Here is a 25,191-nt window from a genome sequence, read left to right as displayed (position 1 = left end):
GCCGGCCCGGCCTGCGAGATCTCTCATCGAAGGGGATTACGCCGCCGCAAGGCGCCCTGCTAATGGCATCTCCCTCCTCCCGCGTTGGGACCCGACCCGGCGGCCAGCGCCGCGGGTTATTCGCCGCTTTCCCTCCGGGAGGCGCGGCCGAGCCCCGTACGGCGAAGCGGGGGCTCTGCCGGGGCGCGGAGGCGCTGCCGCCGGCGGAGGGCCGCGGCGGGCGGGCGGGCGGCAGCGCTCCCCGCCGGGCGGGCCGCGCAGGGCCGGGCCGCTGCGGCGGCGGGGCCGGCCGGGGGCGGGCGCAGGCAGGAGGCCGCCTCCGCACACGCGGAGCTGGGGCGGGCCCGCGCCGCTCGCTCCCGCCGCCGCCGCCGCCTCCTTCCCCGCGGCGCTGGCGCCCGGCCCGTCCTCCCGTGCCGGCGTGCGGGTAAGTGGCACCCCCGCCCCGGCTCCTGCCGGGCGGCGGGCGGAGGCGCGCCCTCCCCCGGCAGCCGCGGCCGCCCGGGGCCCCTCGGCGAGCGGGCGGGCGGGAGCCGCGGCCTCCGCGGCGGGGCCGGCTCCCAGCTCCCGCTCCCAGCCCGGGCGCGGGGCCGGGGCGGCGGGGCGGGGCGGGGGGTGCGCGGCCTCGGGGCAACTTTCCCCCCGCTTGCGCCGGGCTTTCCCCGGCCCGCTCCGGGGCTCCCGCGGCGGGCGGGCGGCAGCCGCGTGGTGCTGGGAGCCCGGCGGCAGCCCTTCCCTCCCGCTGCCGCCGCCGCCTCCCGCCTGCCCCAGCCCCGCGCCTTGCTCTCGCCCTGCCCCGGCGGCCGCGGGGCTGGCGCGGCAGAGCCGGGCCGCGGGACCCGCCGCCGCTCTTCCGGCGCGGCCCGCCCCGCCGCTGCCCGCCCCGCCGCTGCCGCCGCCGCTGCCCGCCCGGCTCCCCCTGCGCCGCGTCGCCGCCCGGCCGCCGATGGGGGCCGGCTGCCCCGCCCGCGCGGCCGGGGGGCGCCGCCTGCACCCGGGCGGCTTCCCCGCCGCCTTCTGCCCCGGCCCGGGGCGCTGCCTTCGGGCGCTGCTGTATCATCGTGCCCCTCGGCCGTCGCCTCTGCATCCCGTCTGCCTCGTCTCGTCAGAAACCGGCTTCGTACCCAGCGCTGGCGGGCGCCTGCTCTGTTATTTATTGTGTTAAGTGGGAAGCACCCCACAGCCCCCACCAGCCCCCGTGCCTGCCTGACAGGTACCACGCCAGAAGTAATCGCTCAGCATTTCTTGCTGGGGAGAATCGAGCCCTTTATTTGTAGTAGTAAAATCAATCTCTGCTGAAACACGGTCTCTGTTGAAATTGCTGCGGAGTTGCTGTTTATGCAGATTCTGGCTTTTATGGAAACACCTGTTTGCTACGAAAAGGGCCGAGACGGTCGAGCAGCTGTCAAAAAATAATAGGCGCCTCTCACTAGCAATCTACACAAGTGAGACTGTGTGTGCCCCACTCACTTCAACTTGCTTCTTCAAGTAATTATCCTGCAGAAATTTTCCCAGATGACGGCCACCATTTGGCACCGGATAGTACTTTGTTGTGAGTCATTCCTCTGCTGTGAGAATAGGCCGTATCTGACAACTTTGGAGTATTTGTGGCCAACGTTAAATTCTTCTAACAGTTTGTATCATTCAATAACTAGGTTTTAAAATTTTATTTTAAAAACGCGAGATTTGTCTTGTTACCTCCTTTGGCAGGTGTCTCAGAGGTTTTCACTGTGCTGAGCGGTGTTTTGTTCGCCATGCAAAGACATTCACAAGCCATCTAGAAGCCTTTTCCACATCAGTGCTTTATAACCTGGGCTCCATAAATTTGGGAACATAGGAGAAGAGTCTGGAAATGCTGGTGAATTGCTTCTTTTGGGTATGATTTTTAAAATTTTTTTATTTTTAAAGAAGGATTTTATATACTTTATTTGAGGACAAACTGAAATTGGTGCTTTCTGCTTGAAGGTACGTTGATTTGCTAATTGTTCTGCTTTCTTCTGCGCGTATTTTGTCACTCCTCTCTTCAGGCATCACATACACTTTTTTATGTCTCTCCTTATTTCCCTTTTGTCCGTTCTTTTTTCTAGTGTCCACTTTCAGTTCTTCATTTGAGCAAAACATTTCGGGTGTTCCTAGAACAGTTGTTCCTGCCTCTTTTCCCTAAGTTTGCGACCTCTACAACGGAAAGTGCAGCCAACGAAATCAGCAGTGGCTAACAGCTAGCTGGTAACAGTTAACAGCCCAGCACGTGGTGATTATTGAGTTAGTAATGAGTCTTCCTTTAAAAACATACCCTTTAAAATTAAATAGAATATGCTATCTAGTGACTGGAGAAATAATACAGGATGATGTGTGTAGCTCTAAAATACTGCTCTGTGCCTAGATTAATTTCTTAGTAACAGCGGAATCCTATTAATTTAGAAACTTGCCTGTTGTTGTGGGCAAAACTGTCTTGACTCGGGGAATTTAATTTATTGCCAGTTAACATAAACTTTTAATTACTGGTTTGGCTAGTGAGATACAAAGAAGACAACCAGTTAAACAAACACTTGGGGAAAACTCCTTTTCTCCTCCTTCCTTTCACTCCAGACGCCTCCCCTGCCCTCCCCTGCTTTCCTTGTCTCCCCTCCCCTGGTTGTCCCCACAGGTTGCACTCTGTCCCTTGGGCGAGGCAGCAGTGGTGCAGGAGCTTGGGGTTGGTGCGTGGAGGTTTCTTTCCGCTGCTCCTTCTTTTTCATTTCTTCTGCCATGTGGGCTTGGCCACAGGCCACAGTGCCCTCAGGGATGTCCCTGCCCCAGCCTGGGCACCTCTGAGAGGCTGCAGTCCTCTCAGGGGTGTCCCTGCTCTGGTGTGGAGAGCCTCCTTCCAGGATTGCACCTCCAGCCGTGTCCCCAACAACGTCCCCTTCCCCGTGCCTCCCCCCGTGTCTTTTTCAGTATGCTGTCACGTGCCTCCTGCTGTGCTTCCCGTTGCACTGTCTGCCAGCGATAGCTCCTGCCTTTCTTAAACAAGCTGGAGCAGAGGCACGGTGTGCTCATCTGCTGAGTCGGAGTTTTGGCAGGCCCTGGGTTTTGTCCATTATGGACAGCTGGAACTGGCCATGACCAGCATGGGGCTGTTGATGGCCTCCTCCCATGCAGACCCCTGCTACCAAAACCTGCGGTTTATCCCCAGCACACCAGTGTGCCAGTTGGGTGATGCTGGGAGAAAGGTCCTGTCATTGCCTGATTACAGGAACTCTGGTCTCCTTTCATAAACACAGAAGTAAAACCAAACTTCTCTGCTCTAGGTTGCTAAATAGCAATGTTGTGTTATGTCATTAGGTTGGCAACACTTCCACGATTCTATTTGTTATTAACTTGTCTGCCTGAGTAGTTGTGTCTGCTCCTAAGCTGATACCTGGGGCCAGAGGTGGCTGGTTTCTGTAATGATCGCATTCATACATAGTCGTGCTTTTTTGCCTAAAACTTTCTCAAAGAGTAAGTTTTCCTCTGTTTTTCAGATCTGAAGGTACTAGTTCTGCTGACGCAAAGGTGGCAGCTCAAATTGCCAGGAAAGCACCAGAGCTCTGCTCCACCAGCGTGAGTAGTCATGTTCTTCTCAGAGATCATTTCACTTGCTTGTTGTTTGTTTGTCCCACTCATTCAATGGTTTTGTTATCTCATCCCTCTTATCTTTTGGTCGGAATTGCTGCCACCTTGAGTTTTGTGTGGGATTGTGTGTGTTAGAAGAGATGAACATAGAAAAGGAAGAGATGAGATTTCAGGTTTGGGGGAATCGAGCCATCCTCTCTCAATCCTTGCAAGATAGAATCTTGTTAGAACAAGGAATAATCAAGAGTAGTCATGTTTAGCAGAAGACTTGGGAACAAAAAGTTTCTTAGGCCCTAAATTGCTATTGACAGCAGAGCCTGTATGCACAGGGCTGGGTGCAGCCGTGTAAGAGTTGGCAAGGGTGACGATGGTGGTAAATGGTCGGTGCAGTATTGAATCCTGCTTGTCTGTAGCCTAACGTGCATGCTGCCTTGGGTGGGTATTAAGTCCCCTTAACATCTCCCTTCTCTCTTCCCAAGTACATACTGTTTCTAGCTGTACAAAATTTTTACTTGATGCTTAACTTAAAAATGCAGAAAGTTATGTGGTTTTCCTGAACTGTTGCAGGGCGCAGAGTCCTTGGAGTGAAGAGACTATGTATTGATATTGCTCTTAAGCAGACAGGAAATAAGCCATTCTTCTTGCTTCTCAGGGCTTTCTGTCCTACACTGTGCCTTAAACATGGAAACTGTAGAAATGAACAGCGTATCCTTGAAACGTCCTCGCTCTGAGGACGATGTGGCTAATGCAGATGAAATTAAAAGACAGAAGATCTCGGAGAAGTCTAAGACAGGGAACAACTCTGGGCAGAGCGTTGAGACTGTAACAGAACAACCTGACAAATCTCTGCTTGAGGACACGAAAAATGAAATAATCCCCAATGAGGAAAGTGAGGAGCAGGAAGATGAGGAACTAGAGGACAGTGATGAAGATGGAGATCCAGAGAGCTTTGCAGACATGATGAAGCATGGACTGACAGAAAGTGATGTTGGCATAACTAAATTTGTTAGCTCTCATAAAGGGTTTTCTGGAATCTTAAAAGAGAGGTAACTCTTTGTCTTGTTATGTATGTTAATTCTTTGTGTTAAGCAGCTGTTGTTCTCCATTTTCCTTTTCTGACTTGCAGGATGCAACTGGATTATGTGCAGCCCCTTGGGAGGTTCATCACTTTCTTTTCCTAGTGCTGAGACTGAAAGAAAGGTTTAATTGGGGACTTTTCTAGATTGTTTTGTTTTGGTTCCCCCCTCCCCCGCTTCTCTCCTGTCAAATGGAGCTCTGAAGAACGAAGCTGTGTATGGACAGAAATACCTGATTACACTGACATTTGCCATTTGTCTTGCTCTCTGGCAGCAGCATACAGCATAAAACCTTATGCGGTACACCCACCTTTTGTACCACTCTTCAGTGCTGATAAAAGATGCACTGGAGAACGGTATTGAAACCATCCCTCTTTGGTTCTTTGCTTTTCCCTAACATTTTTGTGCTAATATCTTTAAACATGTATATTCTCAGATGGTCCACTAGGCTTTAAATTATAGTCTGATCAGTTGTAATGTCATTTACAAAACACAAAAGGGAATTTTATAACTCAGGGTGTGGAATTTTACATTATATACTTAATAAGATGTTTGTGTTTTTGTAGCTTTTTTTTTAATGAAACTTCTAGGTTTTTTAAATTAAATAACATCTCTGAATAAAACAGAATGCAAATACAAAAACTCACTGAAGTGAGAATCGTTGTTGCCCTGAGTTAGCAAAGCAGTTAAGGATGCTTTGTTTGCACACCAAGAAGTCCCTGTTTTTAAATACTGGCTTCATATATAGATCATTTTACATAATAAAGTGATATGTACATATTATGTATGTATTTAACCTTTATTTGCAGCATTAAGCAGCTAGCATAATCCTTCACTGGGGAACACAGTCTGTGCTGAACCTCCTTCTGGGAAATCTGCCAGTTTTGAACCGAGGTGGCCAAAGGTAGCCGGCTGGTAGAAACTTCTGTGGGCTCATGGTTTTTCTTTGATCCTAGTTTATAACACCTAGCATTAATTTAGTCCTGGCGTTTTTATGGTACCAGTCACTAGCATGTCTAGACAGCTACAGATAATATGAGAGCGGACACATCACGCTCCTCGGGGAGGAATTCTACCAATATGATATATGGCAAACAGAGGCTTGGGGGAGATACAGTAGAAGCATTCCCATGTTGAAGTTTTATTCATCTTTCAACATTCATAGACTAAGAATTTTTTTCTTTTATTTTCCTGTACAAGCAGATGCTACTTAAAAATCATTTAGCAATTGCAATATAGACTCTCTGTGCTCTGTTAAAGTCAGGATGGTCAAATTCTTTGTTGCTATCGTAGAGTATGCAGAGTAACTGTTTATTTGAAAGATGTTCTCTATAATTGAATATATGTAACAGAGTTGAATTTGTCCTCCTGTCCTTAGAGTGGCTCATACACACTTTATTCTGCAGGTTGTTTGAAGTGACAGAGTTAATGCGTTTGTGTTCACACTGTAGCAATGCGGTAGAGTCTTAATTGTCAGTAATGACTGGGATTGAGGATCTGCGTTACTGATCTCTGCAAGCTAGGAATGAAATGACTCAGAATAACTACAGCAGGTGTTCGGTTATCTGCAAAGAAGTCTGCTGTGTTTAGATATGCCAGACTTTCTTCTGTGTTCTCGTGGCATCCTTCTGAGGGGTGAGAATAGGTACAGCTTTCTCATGGTTGAAGTTTCTTTTACATGAATTGAATGATGTGAATTCAGAATTCTTCAATGAATTCTGCTAACAAACAGCTTCTTGGGAAAGGACTTTATGTGATGTGAGATTTTTATTTTTTATTACAATTTTAATGCGTGTTTTTTCCTATCAGATACTCAGACTTTGTTGTCCATGAAATAGGCAAAGATGGACGTGTGAGCCATTTAGATGACTTTTCTGTTCCAGTGGATGATGAGGTAAATTTTGAGGTAAAGATTTGGTAATGGCTATGCTTCTTAAGCAAAAACATTAAAAGGCTGAATGTTGTTCCGTGAGGGTTATTGGATGTTTGTTTTTCTCCCCCCAAATTTGTGTTAGGACCCATCAGAAGAAACATTTACAGTTTTGTCGGATGAAGACAAGCAACGTTTAGAGGAACTTCAGCTTCTGAAGAATAAGGAAACTAGTGTTGCCATAGAGGTAAAATTAATAAGTGATGTGAAGTTTGGGGTGGGGGAGGCGGATGAGAGAGTGAATGAGTGAAAGGTGCTTTCTAGTGCATGTAAGGTATAAAAGCAGTTTGAACATGATGCAACAAGTAATACTGAAATGTTTCCAGTTTGGGGTTCAATTCTGTAAAGCCTTGCAGATATACTCAAATGCATGCCCATGAGTTGTCATGATTTTGATGGGACTGTACACATTAATTCAAATACACATCTTAATTTCTGTGGTGTTAAAATTTTCTTGCAGTATTTTGGTTTTCTGTCTAGTAGTGTTTTATAGGATAATTATGTAAGAAGGATTAAATAAAACATCCATCCTGATGAAGGACTGTTTTCAAGGTCAGTGTTTAGTAATTTAATAGAAAAGAAGATAAATACGCTCTTCTGTAACAAGAAAAATAAGAAGGTACAAAATGAAATTAAAACTTGGTATTTTTAAACATCCGGATATTCCATATCCTTGAAGAATAACTGTTGAGCTAAATTTGGGACACAGAGATGAGAAGGATTAAATGTGGTAATTTCAAATAAGCTTTCACACATTAAATAATCTTATCTAGCCATTTTTTTTTTCCTTTAATGCATACAGAAAAACTTCATTTTGCCAGAGTTTTCATTAGAAGAGGGAATTTTATTAAGCACAGAAGAGTGGAATAAATCTTGAGAATTTTCTTTTTTGAATGTTGAGACTGGGGTTTGTAACAGAGTTATTTATTATTTTTCAAACTAATTTTAATAAGTAGGCCAGACTTTTAAAAGTATACCTATTGAGTACGTTAGTGTGATTTGGTGGGTTTTCTTTAAACATGCAAAATTTGACTCCGAGAGAATCCCTTCCATTTTGTATTACTTTATTTGGTTTCTTCATGTGTGTGTATTAACACAGGTAATTGAAGACACCAAAGAAAAAAGAACAGTTATCCATCAGGCTGTGAAGTCCTTGTTTCCTGGACTGGAGACTAAAACAGAAGATCGAGATGGAAAAAAATACATTATTGCTTATCACGCTGCTGGGAAAAAAGCACTGGCAAGTGAGTTTCAGTATCACAGCAGTTGGGTAAAGTAAATGCTAAAATTATCCCAAGGATAAAAATCGTTAGTAAGTCCTTCAAGTGGAGCGTACCTCCTAATGTAGCCTGGCTTTGTTTTTTCCTCTTTGCAACTGATGCTGTGCATCTAAAATGACTAGGAACACAAGGAGTGTCTCAAATTTAAAGTTCTACCTGTTTTTCTTTCCAAATCATTCATCAAATCCAGCCATGTTAGAAGTGAGAGGATCTTTTGCTATTTCAGTGAGAATAGGCAAAATAGGGGCTTTATTTTCAGTATTGTTTGAACTTAGCTTTCATGAACTTACCTGAACACTTACCTGTGTAAGCATGCATTGTGGAAGTAAGAGGCTGTAATTGCAATGCGTACATTACGCTGACAGTCGGTGTCATTTTGACTGTCTTGAAAATCCATGACAAAATTTTCAATGACTTGAACAGAGACAAGCACCTATTTGTTTTCTCAGAGTTATAGTTTTATATAAACATATTTACCATGATCTTTAAGGCTACTTGTGCTTCCAAGGCTAATTATATTTGCAGAAAATTGTCTTTATTCATTATAAATCACAATTACTATTTTGGAATAATCAAAGTAATGAAGGATTTTCAAAATGAAGTGTTATCCACCTTAATCTTGCCAAATACTGTTTTGGTTACGGGGGTTAAATTCAAGTGTTCTACATCTTTTAATGTTATTACAAATTTGTTGCTACTGTAAGTTGAGAGGATTGTCTACATGCAGAATTTTGCACATTTAACGAAAGGTATTAAGTTTTGGTTTGAACTGATTGCATTCCTATGTCATTTCAACCTACCTCAAATGACAGTATGTAAGCCTAGCCCTTTCATTTTAAAGATGAAGGAGATGGAGAAAGGACAAGGAGATAAGATAATTTAAAATTGTAAATAACACTACCTTCACATTCAATTTTGTTATTATTTTTTAAGGTTTGTTCTAAGCAAATATGGGAATGTTGTACTTTTATTGGTACGATTGTAATGTGTTTATGTATCTTATTTAACCATGTTTAGAAGATGTGTATGTTTGCATGCTTTATGCATGGAGTATGTATACTTACCAGCACAAAATTTTCCTCAGCCAGTTTTGTTCTCTGTTGGTTTGTAATGGTTTTACCTCCACCTCGTCCTTCTGCTGCTTTTATTCTTTAGCCATTGTTACAGTCAAGTGGTTGTTACTAAGCTGACCAGTCTGATTTAACAGATACTGTATGAAAGAATTTAAGTATTTGAAATACACTGAAAAGAATTTAGTGCTGTGTCTCTAGGATTAAAACATTATCTGGAGCACCATCTTGTGATGCAGAGGAGCATCATCTATTTAAACTTGGATTCCTAAGTTGTGATGCTGCAAACACCTGTGCACGTTGGTGGAGATGTGTGCAGTTTCAGTGAGTGTGTGTAAATGCTTATGAATGTAGGATTTAAGAGTGCAAGTTCTTTTTAGTCAGGATTATATTTATCTTGCGTGTTTATACAGCCGCTAACACGTCTTAGTCCTGAGTGGGTTCCCCAGGCAAGACACATTTCAGAAGTGTAGAATATTCGAATATTAGCAGAGACATCTGATTATTTGTGTTGATAATGTAAAAGGTTACCAAACATACTTTACTAAAATTTAAAATTAGAAGCTGCTTTGTGTCTATAGTAAGTTTACACCCAAAATACTTAAAATACTGCTGTACTAAATTGTCAGTAAACTGCTGTTTCATCATTGTCCACAAACGAAGTTTGTTGCATCTCCAGTTGAAGCTTTCCATATGTTCACTGTTTGCCTCTGCACGATTCCATTGCATAACCGTCTAAATTGCTGTCATCCACCACCTAACTGTTGGATGCTCTCTAAAGCATAAACAATCCCATAACCATAAACCTGCATGTTCACCTCTAAAAACCCTTCGACAGTCTAAAAATTAAATGCTACTCTTTTGTGCTCTTTACGCTATGCATTGGGACAGAGGTCAGAACTGCAACAGGTAAGAGATGTTGACATTTCATGCTAACAAAATGAAATGCCAACCATTACGACCTCCTAAATAGCGACAAGACTGGCCAAACTAGTAACAATTAAAAAACCCTACACATAAGGAATGCTTAAAATTCCTGGAAACAGCCAAGAATTGGGCTTGCGCTACCTCTTTTTTCCTAGTGCAGTATAGGCAGTAGTCACTCAGTGCAGAGAAAGTCTGCCAGTAAGAAGTAATGTGAATTACCAGTTTTGACTATACTGTTTGACATCTATGGTAAATTTTCCATTGATTTCATTAAGCCAAGCCTTTGCCCTTCAGCCTTGTATTTCAGACACCACTATCTGTATTTATACAACTTTAAAAGTATATATCATACATCCTGATATTCAAAAAAGAGCTTCCAGCCCTTGAGTTGCAGTAAAAGGTTTGGAAAAGGGGCTTGGAAATATGATTTAACTGTCAAAAATTTAACATAACTCTGAAACATCGCAATAAGGACTGCAAACTGTCCCTCTGGTCCATCTACCCAGTTGAATACTTTGAAGTATTGGGTGAGGAGTGGTTAAATACTGGGACTGTAGCTGCAGAGTCCCAGTACTCAGCATGGCCAGCAGTGTGGTAGATAGGTACGTGGCTGTGATGCCCAAAGCGTGAGGAGCTCAGTGGTATATATAGTATCTATAGAGTCCTTTTAGTCTAGCCCAGATTAGGGCTCACTTTTTGAAGGATGTTGAAATGACCGTGTGCAAGATGGATTAGTTAAATTTAAAGACTAATTCCAGCTGGAGAAGACTTTCCTTGTGTATCACGCTCTGTCTTCCTCTCTTCCCACCTAATTACCAAGTTCTTCATGAAGGACCTTGCTCTTCAAGCTGAATGCAGTATTTCATTGACTGTGTTTAAGAACAGTGGTGGCTCAGAAGGGAAACCATCAGGAGCACGAGGTCTCTTAACAGGCTTTGGACCATACTGCTTAGTTTAGGTCCTAGAAAACTCCATTGGGGGGGTTTGCCTAGAAACTGATGGTACAAGGCAGGTGTTGCAATCATTTTTAAGTGATTAAAAACTATGTGTATAGTATTTTATACTGTAGCATGCAAAATTGTTTTTGCAGAAGTGTGTGTATGGATGGCAGCTTCTCAAAAAAAGCAAGAAGAATTATTTTTACCAGAAAGTTTCACGAAAATTAAACATATTCACTGTCTGTGTGGGATATCTGGGCTTTATTAAACTAACATGAACAAAAAGAGCAAAATTTCCCAAGAACTTCCTTCCTGCATTGGTGTTTATATACTGGAATCGGGCTGGCTTTTTCAGTCAGCTTTTGCTGTTAGGAAAGACACTTAAGCCCTTTTTGTACAAACCCAGGAATGTCTGCTTGGTGGCTACCGAGAGATAAGGGACTTCTTGTTTAAAACAGAACAAATCCTTAGTTTTGTTCTTAGAAAACAAAGAACTGATAAACAAAGCACCTAAAAATTAGTTGCTAAACTGGTGTAGAAACAATCCCACTTCCCAGTAATGCCATCAACAGTGGATGATTGTAAAAGGGAAGTTTTATCTCTGGAGGCTTTTATGTGCAAAAAAGCTTGACAAATACATTGACGGTTTTCTTCCCTCTCCAGGCCAAATAATTGTACAGAATTGTAAATCAGCTGTTAGTCTGCAGGAGCTGAAGTTATCTTTCCCTCTGGCGTTCTCTAAACATGGCACAGTATCTGGCTTGAATTATTTGTTAATGTCTCTATTGTGCCAGATTTCTCTCTCTGTTGTGCCAGATTTCTCTCTCCCACAGGACTTTTGAAAAAGAATTCACATTAAATTTTTTGTGAGTATACTTTTTTTTTTTTTTAGGCTTTTATAGAGATACAACCCATACTTTCGTGTGACATACAGAAAAAATCCTACAGAAATAAAGAATATGTTAGTAATACAAATAATAATTGTAGTCTTCCCACAAACAGGGCTCCAATGGTCCTCATCTATTAATTATAGAAGACACTAGATGAAATGTAGAGTGGTTTTTATTGTGGAAAGTCAATATAATGATAATGTTTTTGAGAAATTTAATCAGGCAATGTGGCAGTTAAATGACTAGGGTATATTTTTAGGTAATTTCATAACAAAGGAACTGTCACCATTTCATTCAAGATTTTCTACGTGACAGAATTGATTAAAGAGAAGTTTACAGCCCAGTGGAAGAGGAGAAGGTCTTTTTCAACGTGCCTTGCAGCTTTTGCTGCCAGTAATTCACTTTTTTCTTCTTTAAAAAAAAAAGCAGACGGAAATTAGCAGAAATTGACTCCTACATATTTGTTTTGAATGTAGCTGCAATGGCAAAGATATTAATTAAATATAAAAAATGACGCTTTACAAATTTTAACCTTTTGTTTTTAAAGATCCAAGAAAACACTCTTGGCCAAAATCTAGGGGAAGCTACTGCCACTTTGTACTGTACAAGGAGAACAAGGATACTATGGATGCCATTAATGTCCTCTCCAAATTTTTAAGGTAAGGCTGTTGTTTCTGCCAGCCTGGCTAGCATGCAGGTCCCCCTCCAGCATGTTTCACGTTACTGTGAATGTTATGCTTCAGAATTATGTAAGAGCAGCACAAGTGTTGCCTAATTTGTAGCCAGTGTTTAAAAAAAAAAAAAAATCAAATTTGAAACTTAAAAATTTTGGAAGGAGGTGAGAATGGAACAAAATGATCTCAAGAAATTTAAAAGACTGTACCCTACTACTTCAGTGGAAAAAGGTCCACAATTGAAGTTGGCTGATCTGAGAAAGGCTCGGCAGTTCAAAGCCTCAGTGTGCATCACCTGAATTAAAAGCCAGTTTTTTTCCCCAGCATGTGAATATATGCAAGTATGTTATGAACCTGTCAGATATTGTTGCGATAATATGCTGATCAGTTCCTAAGCAGTTACAGTTGGTAAACTCTTGTTCTATGTATTAATTTCTCCATGGCAACACCGTCTTAGTTCCTTTCACCCCATCAAGTGCAGCAACATAAAGATTTGCCAGCGGCGTGATGTGAGCGCAGTGAATTGTAGAGGAAGGACTATTTTGAAATTGGGTCAACTCAGTGATCTGCTCGTAGGGAAACTTCCCCACTTCTCCCCTCCTTTTCCCTCACCCTTCCTGTCCAAAAATAAATGTCTGTAATCTAGACTCTAACCAGTATACTACTAGCATTTGTATTTGAGAAGAGAATGGTAAGAACATAGTTGGGTAGAAAAATGTATGTAATGGCAACCCTGCTACCCCCTGGCGCCCATAGCTGGAATAACTGGAAATATTCCCTGTGTAACACAGGCTGTAAAGTACAAAGTGGAAAGGCAAGGAAATTTTCCTCTCAAGGAAAGAAATGGATCAAATTTTAAATTAACGTCTCATATTCTCCCATAATGTGCATGCATGGTATTCAAACAGGCATGTTATTTGAAGTTTAAGGAAGAAATGGATATGCTTTTTTTTTTTAAGTGAAATTAGTGGTGGCTGCGCATTTGTGCATTGAGTGGATGTGTATAAAGAAGTACTTCAAAGCTTATATTCTGAAAGCACAGTTGTGGTAAAAGTGAATCTGTCTACATATAATTAAAACAGAGAAGTTTCCCTGTTTTTTATGTACTTAGAGATGAGATCAGAAAATGTCACATGTATTCAGGGGTGTCAAATTGTAGCCTAGTTCTGGGGAATATATGTATATTTTCTGTTTTTAATATAGAAGATTAATAATTCTAGGTAATTACGCTGAAAATTATGTTCGATCTGCAGCTATTTTAATATACATAATATCTGTTACTGTTGCTTTTAAGAGTGAAGCCAAACATATTTTCCTACATGGGAACTAAAGATAAAAGGGCTATAACAGTTCAAGAGATTGCTGTTCTTAGGTAAGTGAAAATATTCTGGAGTATTTGCACTCCTACCGTGATAACTTGAATATCTCACTAAATACTTGAAGACTTGGTATGCATGTGACACAAATGGCGGATTCAGGTCCTGATCTTGTAAAGCACATGTATTAATGAAGACGCTATAATACTTTTTTACTCCATGGTGATTGCTAGTATTTTCAGTCAGTGGTGCTCTGAGTCATAGGCTGGATATGTGTATTTGGCTGAAGGAGTGGGCCAAATTGCCTACGTGCTCTTACGGTGCATGGCTCCTTTGCAACAGCAGAAAAACAGAATGACACAGTGAAAATTATGTCCCGTTTCCTTCCTGATTTTTGTTTCCCCCTTCCTCCAGCTGGCATACTATTTTCTTTCTCACTGAACTCTCTGAACAGCTCCAGAGAAGGCTAACCACTGCCTTTGCTCATCTGTGAGTAGCCAGAAGGGGCAAAAAAATGATGAGGAATTTTTCCTGCCTTAACCTACTCCCATAAGTTGCCTACTAAGATAAAATAAGATTTATTTTGTCATATTCCAAGATAATTATATGGTTTCTGGGCACTTGAAATTAGTGTTACATCCATAACTGAGAATGATGGATGCCTCGCAGTCATATATTACAGTATCTGTTTAGCTAGCTGGAATATTCTGCCTGGACTGCTATTTACAACTCTTTGAAAACCACACTCCTCAAGTGAGGAATTCCAAGGTTTGAAAGCCAGAAATCTGATCAAATCCTTGTTAAAAGGAAGGCATTCCCTACTTAATTGTTAATATTTTTCCTCCCAGTGGTTTGCATGTGCATATGTTTGCACACACAAAAGGAATTATTAATTTGTGAATCATGAGAAGCCCCAGATTCTCGTTGCTGCAAGGCAAGTTTGCAAAGTGATGACAGTTAACCAGACTTGTGGTGTAGCCATCTCAGGTGCTGTTGCGTTTACTTTTAACATGATCATGTTTAATGTTGTGTCGAAGAGCTTCAGTGTGTTGTAAGCATTTACTGGGGGGGGAATGTACAGATTTGTGGTGTCTGTTCAGCAGTGCCACAGGAGACGGCTCTCCTGCGCAGCCTTGGAGAAGGATGGACGGGAGAGGAGACATAACCATTTATCAGCCCGCTCTGAGCTGAGTATGCTGGCCATGCTAGCTGATAAACTTGTCTATCCTGGTATAAATTTTAGTGGAAGTGTCAAAGAGCAGCTCGGTAATGCAAAGAACAGGGTATGCTTCCAAAAGCAGCAACAAAAATGACAGGTATCAGCGACAGGTTGGATTTCATACTCCTTCATCTGCACTAAGCTTACACAGTAGCTAGTTACTTATCTGTGTGTTGATGACTGTGCTAACTGGAGTGTATTCATGGTGTAGTCACTCAAATAAAGCAGAGTTCCGTTTGTGGGGTACAGTATACATCAACATACTTTTGCAACAGACTTTTTTTTGCAACAGACTTTTTTTTTGAGAGCATACTGTAACACAGATGTGAAACGACAGTACTAACAGTCTTTGTCACGGTATACCTTTTCTCTTGTATAAGTAGCCTTAAGAATTATCTGTTCTTTTCTTTTAGATATTTCATTAAAATACTTTGAAAAGGCAACAACAGAAAAATGGGGAAACTGGACTCACCACTTTTTGTTTTGAAATGCTGGCATTTCTATACTTATTTAACTATCTGCTTTTCTAAGCATAGGTTGGTCACTGCTGTGTGTTTCTTTTTAGAATCACTGCACAAAGACTTGCTCATTTGAATAAATGTTTGATGAACTTCAAATTAGGAAATTTCAGTTACAAGAACCATCCACTGAAATTAGGAGAACTGCAAGGGAACCATTTCACTGTTGTTCTCAGGTAATATGTTAGTATGTATTTAGATAGTTCTGTTAGAATTTTTTTTTCTTTAAATAGCTAAGGGATATCAGTGCATCTTGTGTTACAAAAAAGAAGAAAAGTCCTTCTATTCTCAGGAGTCTTTTGAATTTGATACATGCTATATAATGTTGATGTTGAGCTTTAATATTATGGGGATCACAAAATAGTGTAAGCCCTTAATAATCTAACTTTTTATGCTAGAAACATAACCGGAACTGATGACCAGATAGAGCAAGCAATGCACTCTCTCAGGGAAATTGGATTCATTAATTACTATGGAATGCAAAGATTTGGAACCACAGCTGTTCCTACATATCAGATTGGCAGGTATGTGTTGGTTTCATCCCCCTTTATTTTATTTTATTTTTATTTTTATCCCTGTATAACTTCTAATGTATTTTTGGGAACGTTTTTCTAGCATATTGCATGTGCCAGTTCTAATTTCAGAGTCAAGAAAGAACTTGTTTCTGAACTTGCTTCAGCAGGTATCCTGCATAATACCACTACTTTTAATATTGCATAAATCTAAACACTAGTACTTCTTTTTTGGGATAATTGGCTAAATCTCCTTAAAATATATTTAGTCAGTTCTTAATAAACTTTTACTGTTTGAATCTTAGAGCTATTCTACAGAACAATTGGAATGAAGTAATGGATTTGATATTAAAACCACGACCAGGAGGTAAGGACTGAAAAATGACACATCAAGTGTTTCTGCCTCTCCTCCTCCAAGAACTGTATCTTCAGGAAAAACCCTTTTAGATTTTGATTCTTGTAATTTGAAAGGACGTTTGTGAGGACAGCTTTGCACATGCTAAACTTCAGCCAGTTTAGCAATGGAGAAGCAATCTTCAGACTCTCTGCCTTTCTGCTTCTCTTTCCTTGCTGTGCAGTTTCTTGCAGCGGGGGTGAAAAGGGACCGGAATACTTATACACAGAGGCTGCTCAGACTCCACGTGAAGCCTTCCAGCTATTCTGTGATTCTGTTGATCTGTGTAATTACCGTGACCGAAACTTCAATTTTTTAACTGTTTTAACCAAAGGTGAGATAGATGCTTTTTGGTGTGTAGTTAAAATATTTTTATTTTACCATCCTCGTTCTAGCTGAAAAGGGATACTTAGTAAAATGCAGAGAAGAATGGGCAAAGACTAAAGATCCAGCAGCAGCCCTCAAGAAACTACCTGTAAAAAGGTGCGTGGAAGGACAGCTTCTACGTGGACTCTTAAAGTATGGAATGAAGAACATAATCTCTGCATTTGGCATAGTGAGTGTAAAAGTGCTCTGGGGTATTTACTTGAATAAACGCTCTTTTGATGGTATGATGAATTTGAAGGAGACTCGTAGATGCTTGATGAGTAGAAGGTTAAGTGTAAAACCTTTACATTTATCCTGCCTTTTTGCTTGAAGTACTGCTGCATGGTAACTGACATCATCTGTAATTAATATATGCATAATGAGCTTTCCGATTTATACAACAATCTCTCTGGTACGTTGGAAGCAATACAGTCCTACTTAGTAACCGTGTATAATACAGATCTGAGAATTGTGCAAAAGTTCAGTATCGGAGTTTTTCTGTTGCTTTAAAAGTATAAATCAAACTGATAGTGTGCTAATGAATCAGCTTGGCGTAGAGGTGGTGGATTCACTGTCATTTTGAAGTACTGCAATCAAGATCAAGTCTTTGGAGAAAATACCTCATCACCAGCAAGCTACTGGGCCCATTGTAGGAGCAGAGGAGTAATTTCTTGTTTATGAAGAAGATAATTAGAATAACACTGTGCTTTCACATCTGCAAAGTTTACTTAAGATTTCAGGAGGCTGAGTATGAATTCAGTCTTTTATAATAGCCCCATGTGTTTGATGAGCTGTTGAATAATAAAAAATAAACCCAAAGCTTTTCGTTTTTAATTTAAGCACAGGGTTTTTTTGTGTGGATTTCAAACGTTCAAGCATTATTTCTTCACATACCCTCTTCCCAAGTAATGAACAAAAATCAAATCTGTATACCAAGAAATTATGTTAGTCTTGTTCCTGGAGAAGGTAACATTTCAAATATATGCCTTTTTGGTTATGAATGAGAGAAAAAACTAAAAATACATCTTTCGAATGTTTCACTTTTTTTTTTTTTTTTCCCTTTACCTCTAGATACCAAGAAATAATCGTTTAATGTATATTCATAGCTACCAGAGTTATGTGTGGAATAATATGGTGAGCAAGAGAATAGAAGAATATGGGCTTAGAGCTGTACCAGGAGATCTCACACTTAAAGGAGGTAAAATCAGTCAAACAAAAAGCCAGTGGCGCTGTGTAATTCAAACTCCTAGGAAAACAAGGCACATATGTCAGCATTATCACATAAACAGATATTTTCTTTTCCCTCTCGCTCATTTTGGTCCAGTGATTTCTGAATCCATTGACCAGTTTTAGTCAGATTTTGCAAGGAATTGGAAGTTAGGTATTGCACTTCCATGAGCTGTTGGTTTGCTTGTTTTTCCAAATAGCTGGATAGGGAAGAGAGACTGTGAAGGACTGATTGTTCCCAAGAATGAACTCAAACCTAGTTGAGCTATGGAGAACTATGGAAGGATGTTATGAATGTTTTAACCACAGAAGTTTTTGTCTGCATTAGTATCTTGCAAAGCAGAGACGCCACTCAGTTAAAACCTTCTTCACTTGGATTTGCTCTGGCATTTCCCTGGGGTGAGAACATCTATAATATTTCTCCTTCGTGGATGCCTGGTTAGGGGACTGTTCATCTAGCAGTTCTTATGTCATTCAGCTTTAAAAGTCACTGGAAACCAGGCTGTGATTCTGCCAGTAACTGTGACAGCTCTGAAGACGGTTACTTCTTTTCTTGGAAATGTTGTCTGTTAAGTGGAGATAAAACACAGTAGTTATCCCTCTCAAAAGTAGGCTTGTTTCAATCAAGTGGTTCATTTTAAATTTAGCTAATGATGTTAACTGTCACAGGCATCCATACTGGTAACTCTTAATTTTTCTGTCCTGATTGTAGCCACAGCTGTTCATATCGAAGAAGGAGATGTTGATAATTACACTATCCATGATGTAGTGATGCCATTGCCTGGATTTGACGTTATTTATCCAAAGCATAAAAGTAAGTCTGTTAACTTACATACTTACTCTGAAAATGTAAGTCTGCTTTAAGATTGTTCTTAAAAGGAAGATTAGATCTATGCAACCTTGGTGACCATTAAAAAAATACACTCTTTCAGAGCTCTGATACATTACTGTCAGCCTCTTCCATTGTGAAAATACTAGTCTGCATCGTTTCATTTAATGTAAATCTGTTTCATATTTCTTTTTAGCTGGTAGCTTTTCCTAAGAAAGAAATTTTTTACCGAGGCAAAATTATTTATCTCAGCACAAGGGGAAAAAAATGGTGAGATATTAATTGAAAAGTGAATGCATTTGATTTTTAAATTAGAAAACAAACTACACTCCTGGAATTTGTAACCCAAGCAAATGCTTGAAGTTAGGAAAAAGAACCAGATCTGTTTAATTAAATATTAAACAATATGAATATTTAAAAAAAATTAATATTAAAAAAAGCATATCTTTCAGCTCCTGTATGTTGGATCTAAATTGTTTTTAATGGAATAGGTTGAGTGATCTATAATTATCTGCATGGAACACGATGTTGTTATTAAGGGATAGAGTTGTAGAATCATTTTGGTTGGAAGGGACCTCAGGAGGCCATCTGGTCCAGTCTTTTGGTCAAAGTAAGGTCGGTGCTGTATTTAGGCCAGCTTGCCTGACAGACTTTGTCCTGTCAGGTCTGAAACTTTCAAGAGCAAATAGTTGCTAAGTTCTCCTCTAAGTCTTCTCTTCTCTAAGCTAAAGAAGGCCAGTTCTCTCAGACTCTCCTCACAGGGCATGGGCTACAGCCCCTGGCCATTGGGGTGGTCCTCCATTGGACTCATTCAAGTCTGTCAACATCTACTTTGTACTGGACACACTATTCCAAGTGCAGTCTCATGAGTGCCCAGTAAAGGGCAGTAATTGTTTTTCTTGAGGAAGCTGCTGGCTAAGGTCCTGTTGCTATTAGCTTTTGTTGCTGCCAGGGTGCTCTGTTAAGTCTCCTTTCCACGGGGAGTCCCAGGGGACTGTCAGCAGAGTTGCTCCCTAGCCTGTACCACTGCGAGGAGTTAAGCACTCTCAGGGACAGGACTTTGTCCTTGGTGAGTTCCATGAGGTTCCTCTTGCCGCATTCCTCTAGCCTGCCTAGGTCCCTCTGAATGGCAGTCCTGCCCCTGGGTGTATCGAGTGCCACCCCAGCTTGATCTTGTCCAGAGACTTGGGGTGAATTCCAGCTCCTCCACTTACGCTGATAAAGGTAAACAGGACACATCCCAGTTCCTTGAGGAACTCTGCTTGTAATGAGCTTCTAGGTAGAGCTGAAACCGCTAGTGACGATCCTTTGAGATGAAGAGCCAGACAGTTCTTTACCCATCTAGCAGTCCACGCACTGTAATGATCTAACCTTGGATACAAGGATGCTGTGGGAATGTGTCAACAGCCTTGCTGAAGGCAAGGTAGGCAACAGTCATTGCTCTCCCCTCATCCACAGATGTAATAATTTCATCATAGAAGGCAGTGAGGTTGGTGGGTTTTTCGGTTTTTCTTTTCCTTTTCCCCCTTTGGTAAAACCGTGCTCACTGTTACTCTCGCTGTGTGTCCAGAAACATGTTCCAAGAGGATTAGCTCCATTGTTTTTCCCAGGGACCAAAGTGAGTCTGATTGGTCTAGTTCCCTAGATCATCCTTGTTGCCCTTTCTGAAGATGGGTGCAGCACTTGGTTTTCTGCAGTCACCTGAGACCTCCCCAGATCTCCACGATCTTTCAGAGATGACAGAGAAAAGCTTTACCCTGACGTGAGCCCGCGCTCTCAGCCTGTATCTTCTACTGCTGGTAGTCCCTCTCCTGCCTGAACCTTGCTTCTAGGAGCGGAGGCTTGGGAGACCTTGCTGGTCAAGACTGAGGCAAAGGAGGCGCTGAGATCATCGGCCTTATGTCTGTCACTAGACCACCTGCCCCGTTTAGCAGCAGACCAACATTTTCCTTGTTGTATTCTTTCATTCCTGATGTTGCAGTTTAACTCTTGTTCCTCTTGATGTCTGTTGCCGATTTCAACTCTAGCTGAGCTTTGGCTTTCCTAACACCACCACCCCTACGTGCCCTGACAATGTTTGTGTATTCTTTCTTTGTAGCTGGCCCTAGCTTTCACCTACTGCGCGTGTCCCTACCTATGAGCTGAGTCATGAGTTCCCTGCTTAGCCAACCCAGTCTCTCAATACGTATGCTTGTTTTCCTCAATGTTTGGTTGAACTGCTCTCGTACTTGGTTGTCCTTAAAAGACCAGTCAGGTCTCTTGAGGCTCTCTGCCTGTCAGAAATAAGTCCCAGAGCTAGGATCCCATTTAACACCCGTCTCTGAAGCACTTGGAAGGTAAAGATCTGTTTGTGATGAGGTGCGGCACTGAACCACATTGAGTTAAAAGACTGGAAGAAAAGCTGCAATTTTTTACATTCCATATTTTTATACTGGGATTTGCCCACAGTAAGCCTAACTTATTCCCGTTTAAAATTCCCAACTGCATGAAGTAATGCTGGCAATTGCACTGCAAATCAAAGGCACCAGGCAGCATTTTAGCTGCAGTATATTCTTGTGTTTCCATCGCCTTCGCTGTCTTCCCCAGGTGTGAGTGCACCCGCCCTTACTTAAGGACACAAGACTGTAATAGAATTACTCCTTCTGTTGGCAGTGTAGTTAGAGATCCCTACTGGCTAATTTCTTCAGAGGGCTCTCTTAAACTTATTTCACTCTGCTGCTTTTTCAAAGATAGAGCAATGGGTAGTACGGCTCATTTTTTTTTCTCTGTATACCTGAGATGAGTCTTGTGAAGAAATGAGATAATTGGAAAGCATGTATGAGATGTCAATGAAATATTTTGTAATTTTTTTTTTTCAGTGCAAATTTTGATGTGCTAAGATTCTTTCTTGGTTACTGTCTCTACTAATCAGACTATAGAAGCAAACATTGTAGGTAATAAGATTTGCAATAAGTAATTTTAAACTTCTGTGTAACATTTATCCCATATATGCTGAAAACTGCTAAATATAAGGGAAGAATGATCCATGAAAAGAGGCTGTTTCAGTCAGCTGCGCTATGCTCTCTCTGATTAAATACTTTCCTCTCTTGCAGTTGGTGAGGCCTACAAGGAAATGCTAGCAGCTGACAATCTTGATATCAACAACATGAGGCATAAGATCAGAGATTATTCACTTTCTGGAGCATACAGAAAGATTATCATTCGACCTCAGAACGTCAATTGGTAAGTAGGAGGGTAAAGGAAACTACACATGAATTGACAACATAGAGTATATGTGGGATGGCTTTAGGAAAGTACAGGAACCATTAGATTGACCCACGGGACGTACATGGAGACTGAAGCATAGGTAGGGAGGAATCCCTCTGCATTTCCCTCGTGTTTTTTATGCAGTTGAAGTTGAACCATAGCCTGATTTCTTCCTTGGTCCTCTGGTTGCATGCACCTATCTAGTTGTTACCCTCCTTGCAAGAGCTTGCCTGAACACTTCATAGATAATTATTTATGTTGAAACCATGATAGATAGCATTCAAAACAGGTTTTTTTGTAGTCTTGCTATGAGAAAGTTGGCGTCCAATTACCTGTCTGTCAATCAGAAAGATTTGTATCACTTAAGCCTACTAAATCACTTTTGTTAGAGATACAACCTAGTTGTCATGGCAACTGAATAAATACCTTTTAAACAGGTGACTGTACAAATGTGCAGGAAGACTTGACCACTGATGCACAGAAAAAAAATATAGAGGGTTTAGGAGGGAGACAAAAAATACAAATGTTTACACTTTAATTAGTGCTGATGTTTAAAGCTTATCTGCTTCTCAGATACTTTTTCAGCCTCGTCATTACGTATGGAATGATTTCTGTTAAATGAATGGCAAAAAGAGTAGAATGTGTATTTAAGCTCTTTCAAAGAAGTTTAGATGGCTTTCTTCAAAATGAAGGCTTCCCCCTGCCCCCAAGTATTCTTAGAGTTGACACCATTCTTCCCATAATTTCATAAACTATACTTCTTGTATAGCTGAAAATCCTGACAGCCGATGAGGGAAAAGAGATGAGTTATGCAAAGAAACTTCTCACTAATTTTTTTTTTTATAATCTTCATCAGAGGCGAGTCTTCTATGGAAAGCTTTACCAGTTATTGCACCATAAATGCTGCCTTGCCTTATTTTATTAGAAACTCCATTTCAGCTGTAACTGCCAAATTTGAATAATAAATATTATTATAATAAAATATATAATTTTATATGAAATAATAAAATATGTAATTTTATTCTAAATAATTAAAAATAATTTTAAAATCTTATGTATATTATAAAGGGAGGTTGTTGCATATGATGATCCCAGAATCCCATTATTTACTACGGATTTGGATAAGCTGGAAGGAAAACCGTTACCAGTTCTTCCTACAGGTAAGGTGATTTTTTTGCTGATGTTTGCAAAATAGAAGTTTGCTCTGGCTGTTGCTTTGAACTGTTACATATTGAAAACTCTTTTAAGGAAGAGCTTTCATCTAACTGGACTGTTAAGCAGTGGTATTAAAGATGTGCAAAGTTAGGTGTCTAAATAAGGACCCTTATTTCTCAAGAGTGCGAGCAATTCTTCCAGCAATCTGTATTGACTGTTCTATTTTCTTAGAGACATAGGTAACATCGAGTAAATGCTTAGCAATAGATGTCTGTGAAACACACGAAGGTGCAATTAAGCCACAAATTGTCTGTATGCTTGAGCATGTATTATTTGTGCTGAACCTAAGAGACTTCCTAAATACTTAACAGAATTCAATGGAGATTTTTTTTATATAACTCTGGTCACAAGGTCTTTTGACCCTACTTTCCAGAACAAGTGAAGAGGGGCTAGGAATTCAGTTTTGAAAGAACAAAGGTTTATTTTGCTTTTAAAAGAAGAAAATCCCTAAACCACCACTTCCTCCTGAGAGAAAATGTTAAGAAGTTTTATGAAATTCCACTGTGGATTGTAAATTGGAGTATGGTGGTGGCAGCTGTTTTGGTTTGTGGATTGGGGGGGATGGTTGTGGAAAATTTTAGTCCCATTTAGATGGCATCCAGAATAAGCATTACTTATGCCCTTAACGACTTTTTCTTGCTTTGTGTCTCCTCTTACCCCTTCTGACAGACGGTAAATTCAGGGCACTGAAGATGGAGTTCTCCCTTCCCCCATCCACTTATGCTACCATGGCGATTCGAGAAGTTTTGAAAATGGACACAAGCATAAAAAACCAGACGCAGCTGAATACTACCTGGTTACGCTGAATGAACTGCAAAGACGACTTAGATTTTAACATATATAAAGTGTTTTCCTATTTACATGATCTGTACAAATCTTTAAAGACTGGTGGTAAGAGATTTGTATTTTTTTAAGTTTTTTTAGTGCTAGCATTTAACTTCAGTAGTCATTTGCAAGATGGTGGTTGTAACATAATACAGATCTTAGTGACTGGTGCTTTTTAATGAATGAGTAAGTTGCTTGAGCTGTAACATGGGTGCATCTTTAAGAATTGGGCTTATAATAGTTTCAGACCTGGAAGAATGTTTCACTTGCCCTTTTTTTTTTTTTTTTTGGCAAGCACTGAATGTTTTCATGAGTTCAGCACACCTTGAAGACTCTTCAAATGCATTAAATAACAGCTTAGGAAAATGAGTTACAACAAAATTAAGGTATCGATGAACATTTATATCGCAGGAGTTTTTGCTGGTACCATTTGCGCTGATGCGGTAGAGGATTCTGTTAGCAAGGCTTTTTATGTGCTGTAAAGAGGTACAGCTGTTTTAATTAGTTGGTCTTTTCATTGAGAAAATACCTGTGCGTATTTTCCAGCTTTACTACTAATACCTGTACCAAAGAAGAGGTACTGAAAATAAATTAACCTAAAAGGCTAAGCGTGTACTTGCTTTACACATCTCGTCTGTGTCCATTGCTGGCAGGGGGTGAGCCGGGCTTTTGGTAGAGGAAAAAAAATATGAAGCTCTTCTAAGAAGACATTGCATAAAAATGAGGAGGAAAAAAAAAAAAGAAAAACTGAAAAAAAAAGAAAAAAATCGCAAAAAAAAATTGAAAAGATGAAAAAAAATTGGAGGGAAAAAAAAAGAAGCTCGTGTTGCTAGAACGGTGTAGCGGGAAGGCGGTGACCCCTGCTGCGTGCCCCTCCCGCCGCGCAGCGCCTCAGGAGAGGGGCTCTCCCGAGCAGCGCGAAGCGGCGCGGGCTCCCGCACCAGCGGGGCTGCGCTTTCCACACGGGAGCACAGCCAGCTCCTCCTGCAGCCCAGCCTCCCCGGAGCACGGCCGCCGACAGCCGCCGGCCCGGGCCGCTGCGAGGGCCGAGGGCCGGGCGCCGCGGGCGGACGGGGCCGGCGGCGGCGCCGGGCCCCGCGCATGCGCGCTGCGGGCGGAGGGCGGCCGGGCGCGGGGCGGGGGAG

The 25,191-nt window shown here is 41.4% G+C and overlaps 1 protein-coding gene across 1 annotated transcript; it reads left to right on the top strand.

The window, feature by feature from the left end:
• Positions 1–316: 316 nt before the first annotated feature.
• Positions 317–24,453, top strand: PUS7 (pseudouridine synthase 7). The gene is made up of 18 exons (XM_082310603.1): positions 317–427; positions 1,711–1,876; positions 3,504–3,582; positions 4,247–4,640; positions 6,480–6,564; positions 6,686–6,787; positions 7,700–7,844; positions 12,253–12,364; positions 13,674–13,751; positions 15,480–15,608; positions 15,831–15,956; positions 16,250–16,311; positions 16,734–16,894; positions 17,776–17,902; positions 18,644–18,745; positions 21,853–21,982; positions 23,075–23,166; positions 23,891–24,453. Exons 4-18 carry the CDS (start codon positions 4,276–4,278, stop codon positions 24,025–24,027), a joined length of 1,953 nt encoding a protein of 650 aa, XP_082166729.1. The 5' UTR covers positions 317–427; positions 1,711–1,876; positions 3,504–3,582; positions 4,247–4,275; the 3' UTR covers positions 24,028–24,453.
• Positions 24,454–25,191: the final 738 nt, after the last annotated feature.

Source organism: Platalea leucorodia (genome assembly GCF_965183815.1).
Source record: "Platalea leucorodia genome assembly, chromosome: 4".
In the NCBI taxonomy this organism is placed as follows: Eukaryota; Metazoa; Chordata; class Aves; order Pelecaniformes; family Threskiornithidae; genus Platalea; species Platalea leucorodia.
This window is presented reverse-complemented; position numbering and strand designations above follow the sequence as displayed.

Bases quoted from the DNA above. Each gene is read 5' to 3' on its own strand.
- PUS7 (XM_082310603.1), top strand. From the start codon at position 4,276: ATGGAAACTGTAGAAATGAACAGCGTATCCTTGAAACGTCCTCGCTCT. The intron at 16,312-16,733 runs GTAAGGACTGAA...TCCTCGTTCTAG, and splicing joins ATTAAAACCACGACCAGGAG to CTGAAAAGGGATACTTAGTA. The intron at 16,895-17,775 runs GTGAGTGTAAAA...CTTTACCTCTAG, and splicing joins TAATCTCTGCATTTGGCATA to ATACCAAGAAATAATCGTTT.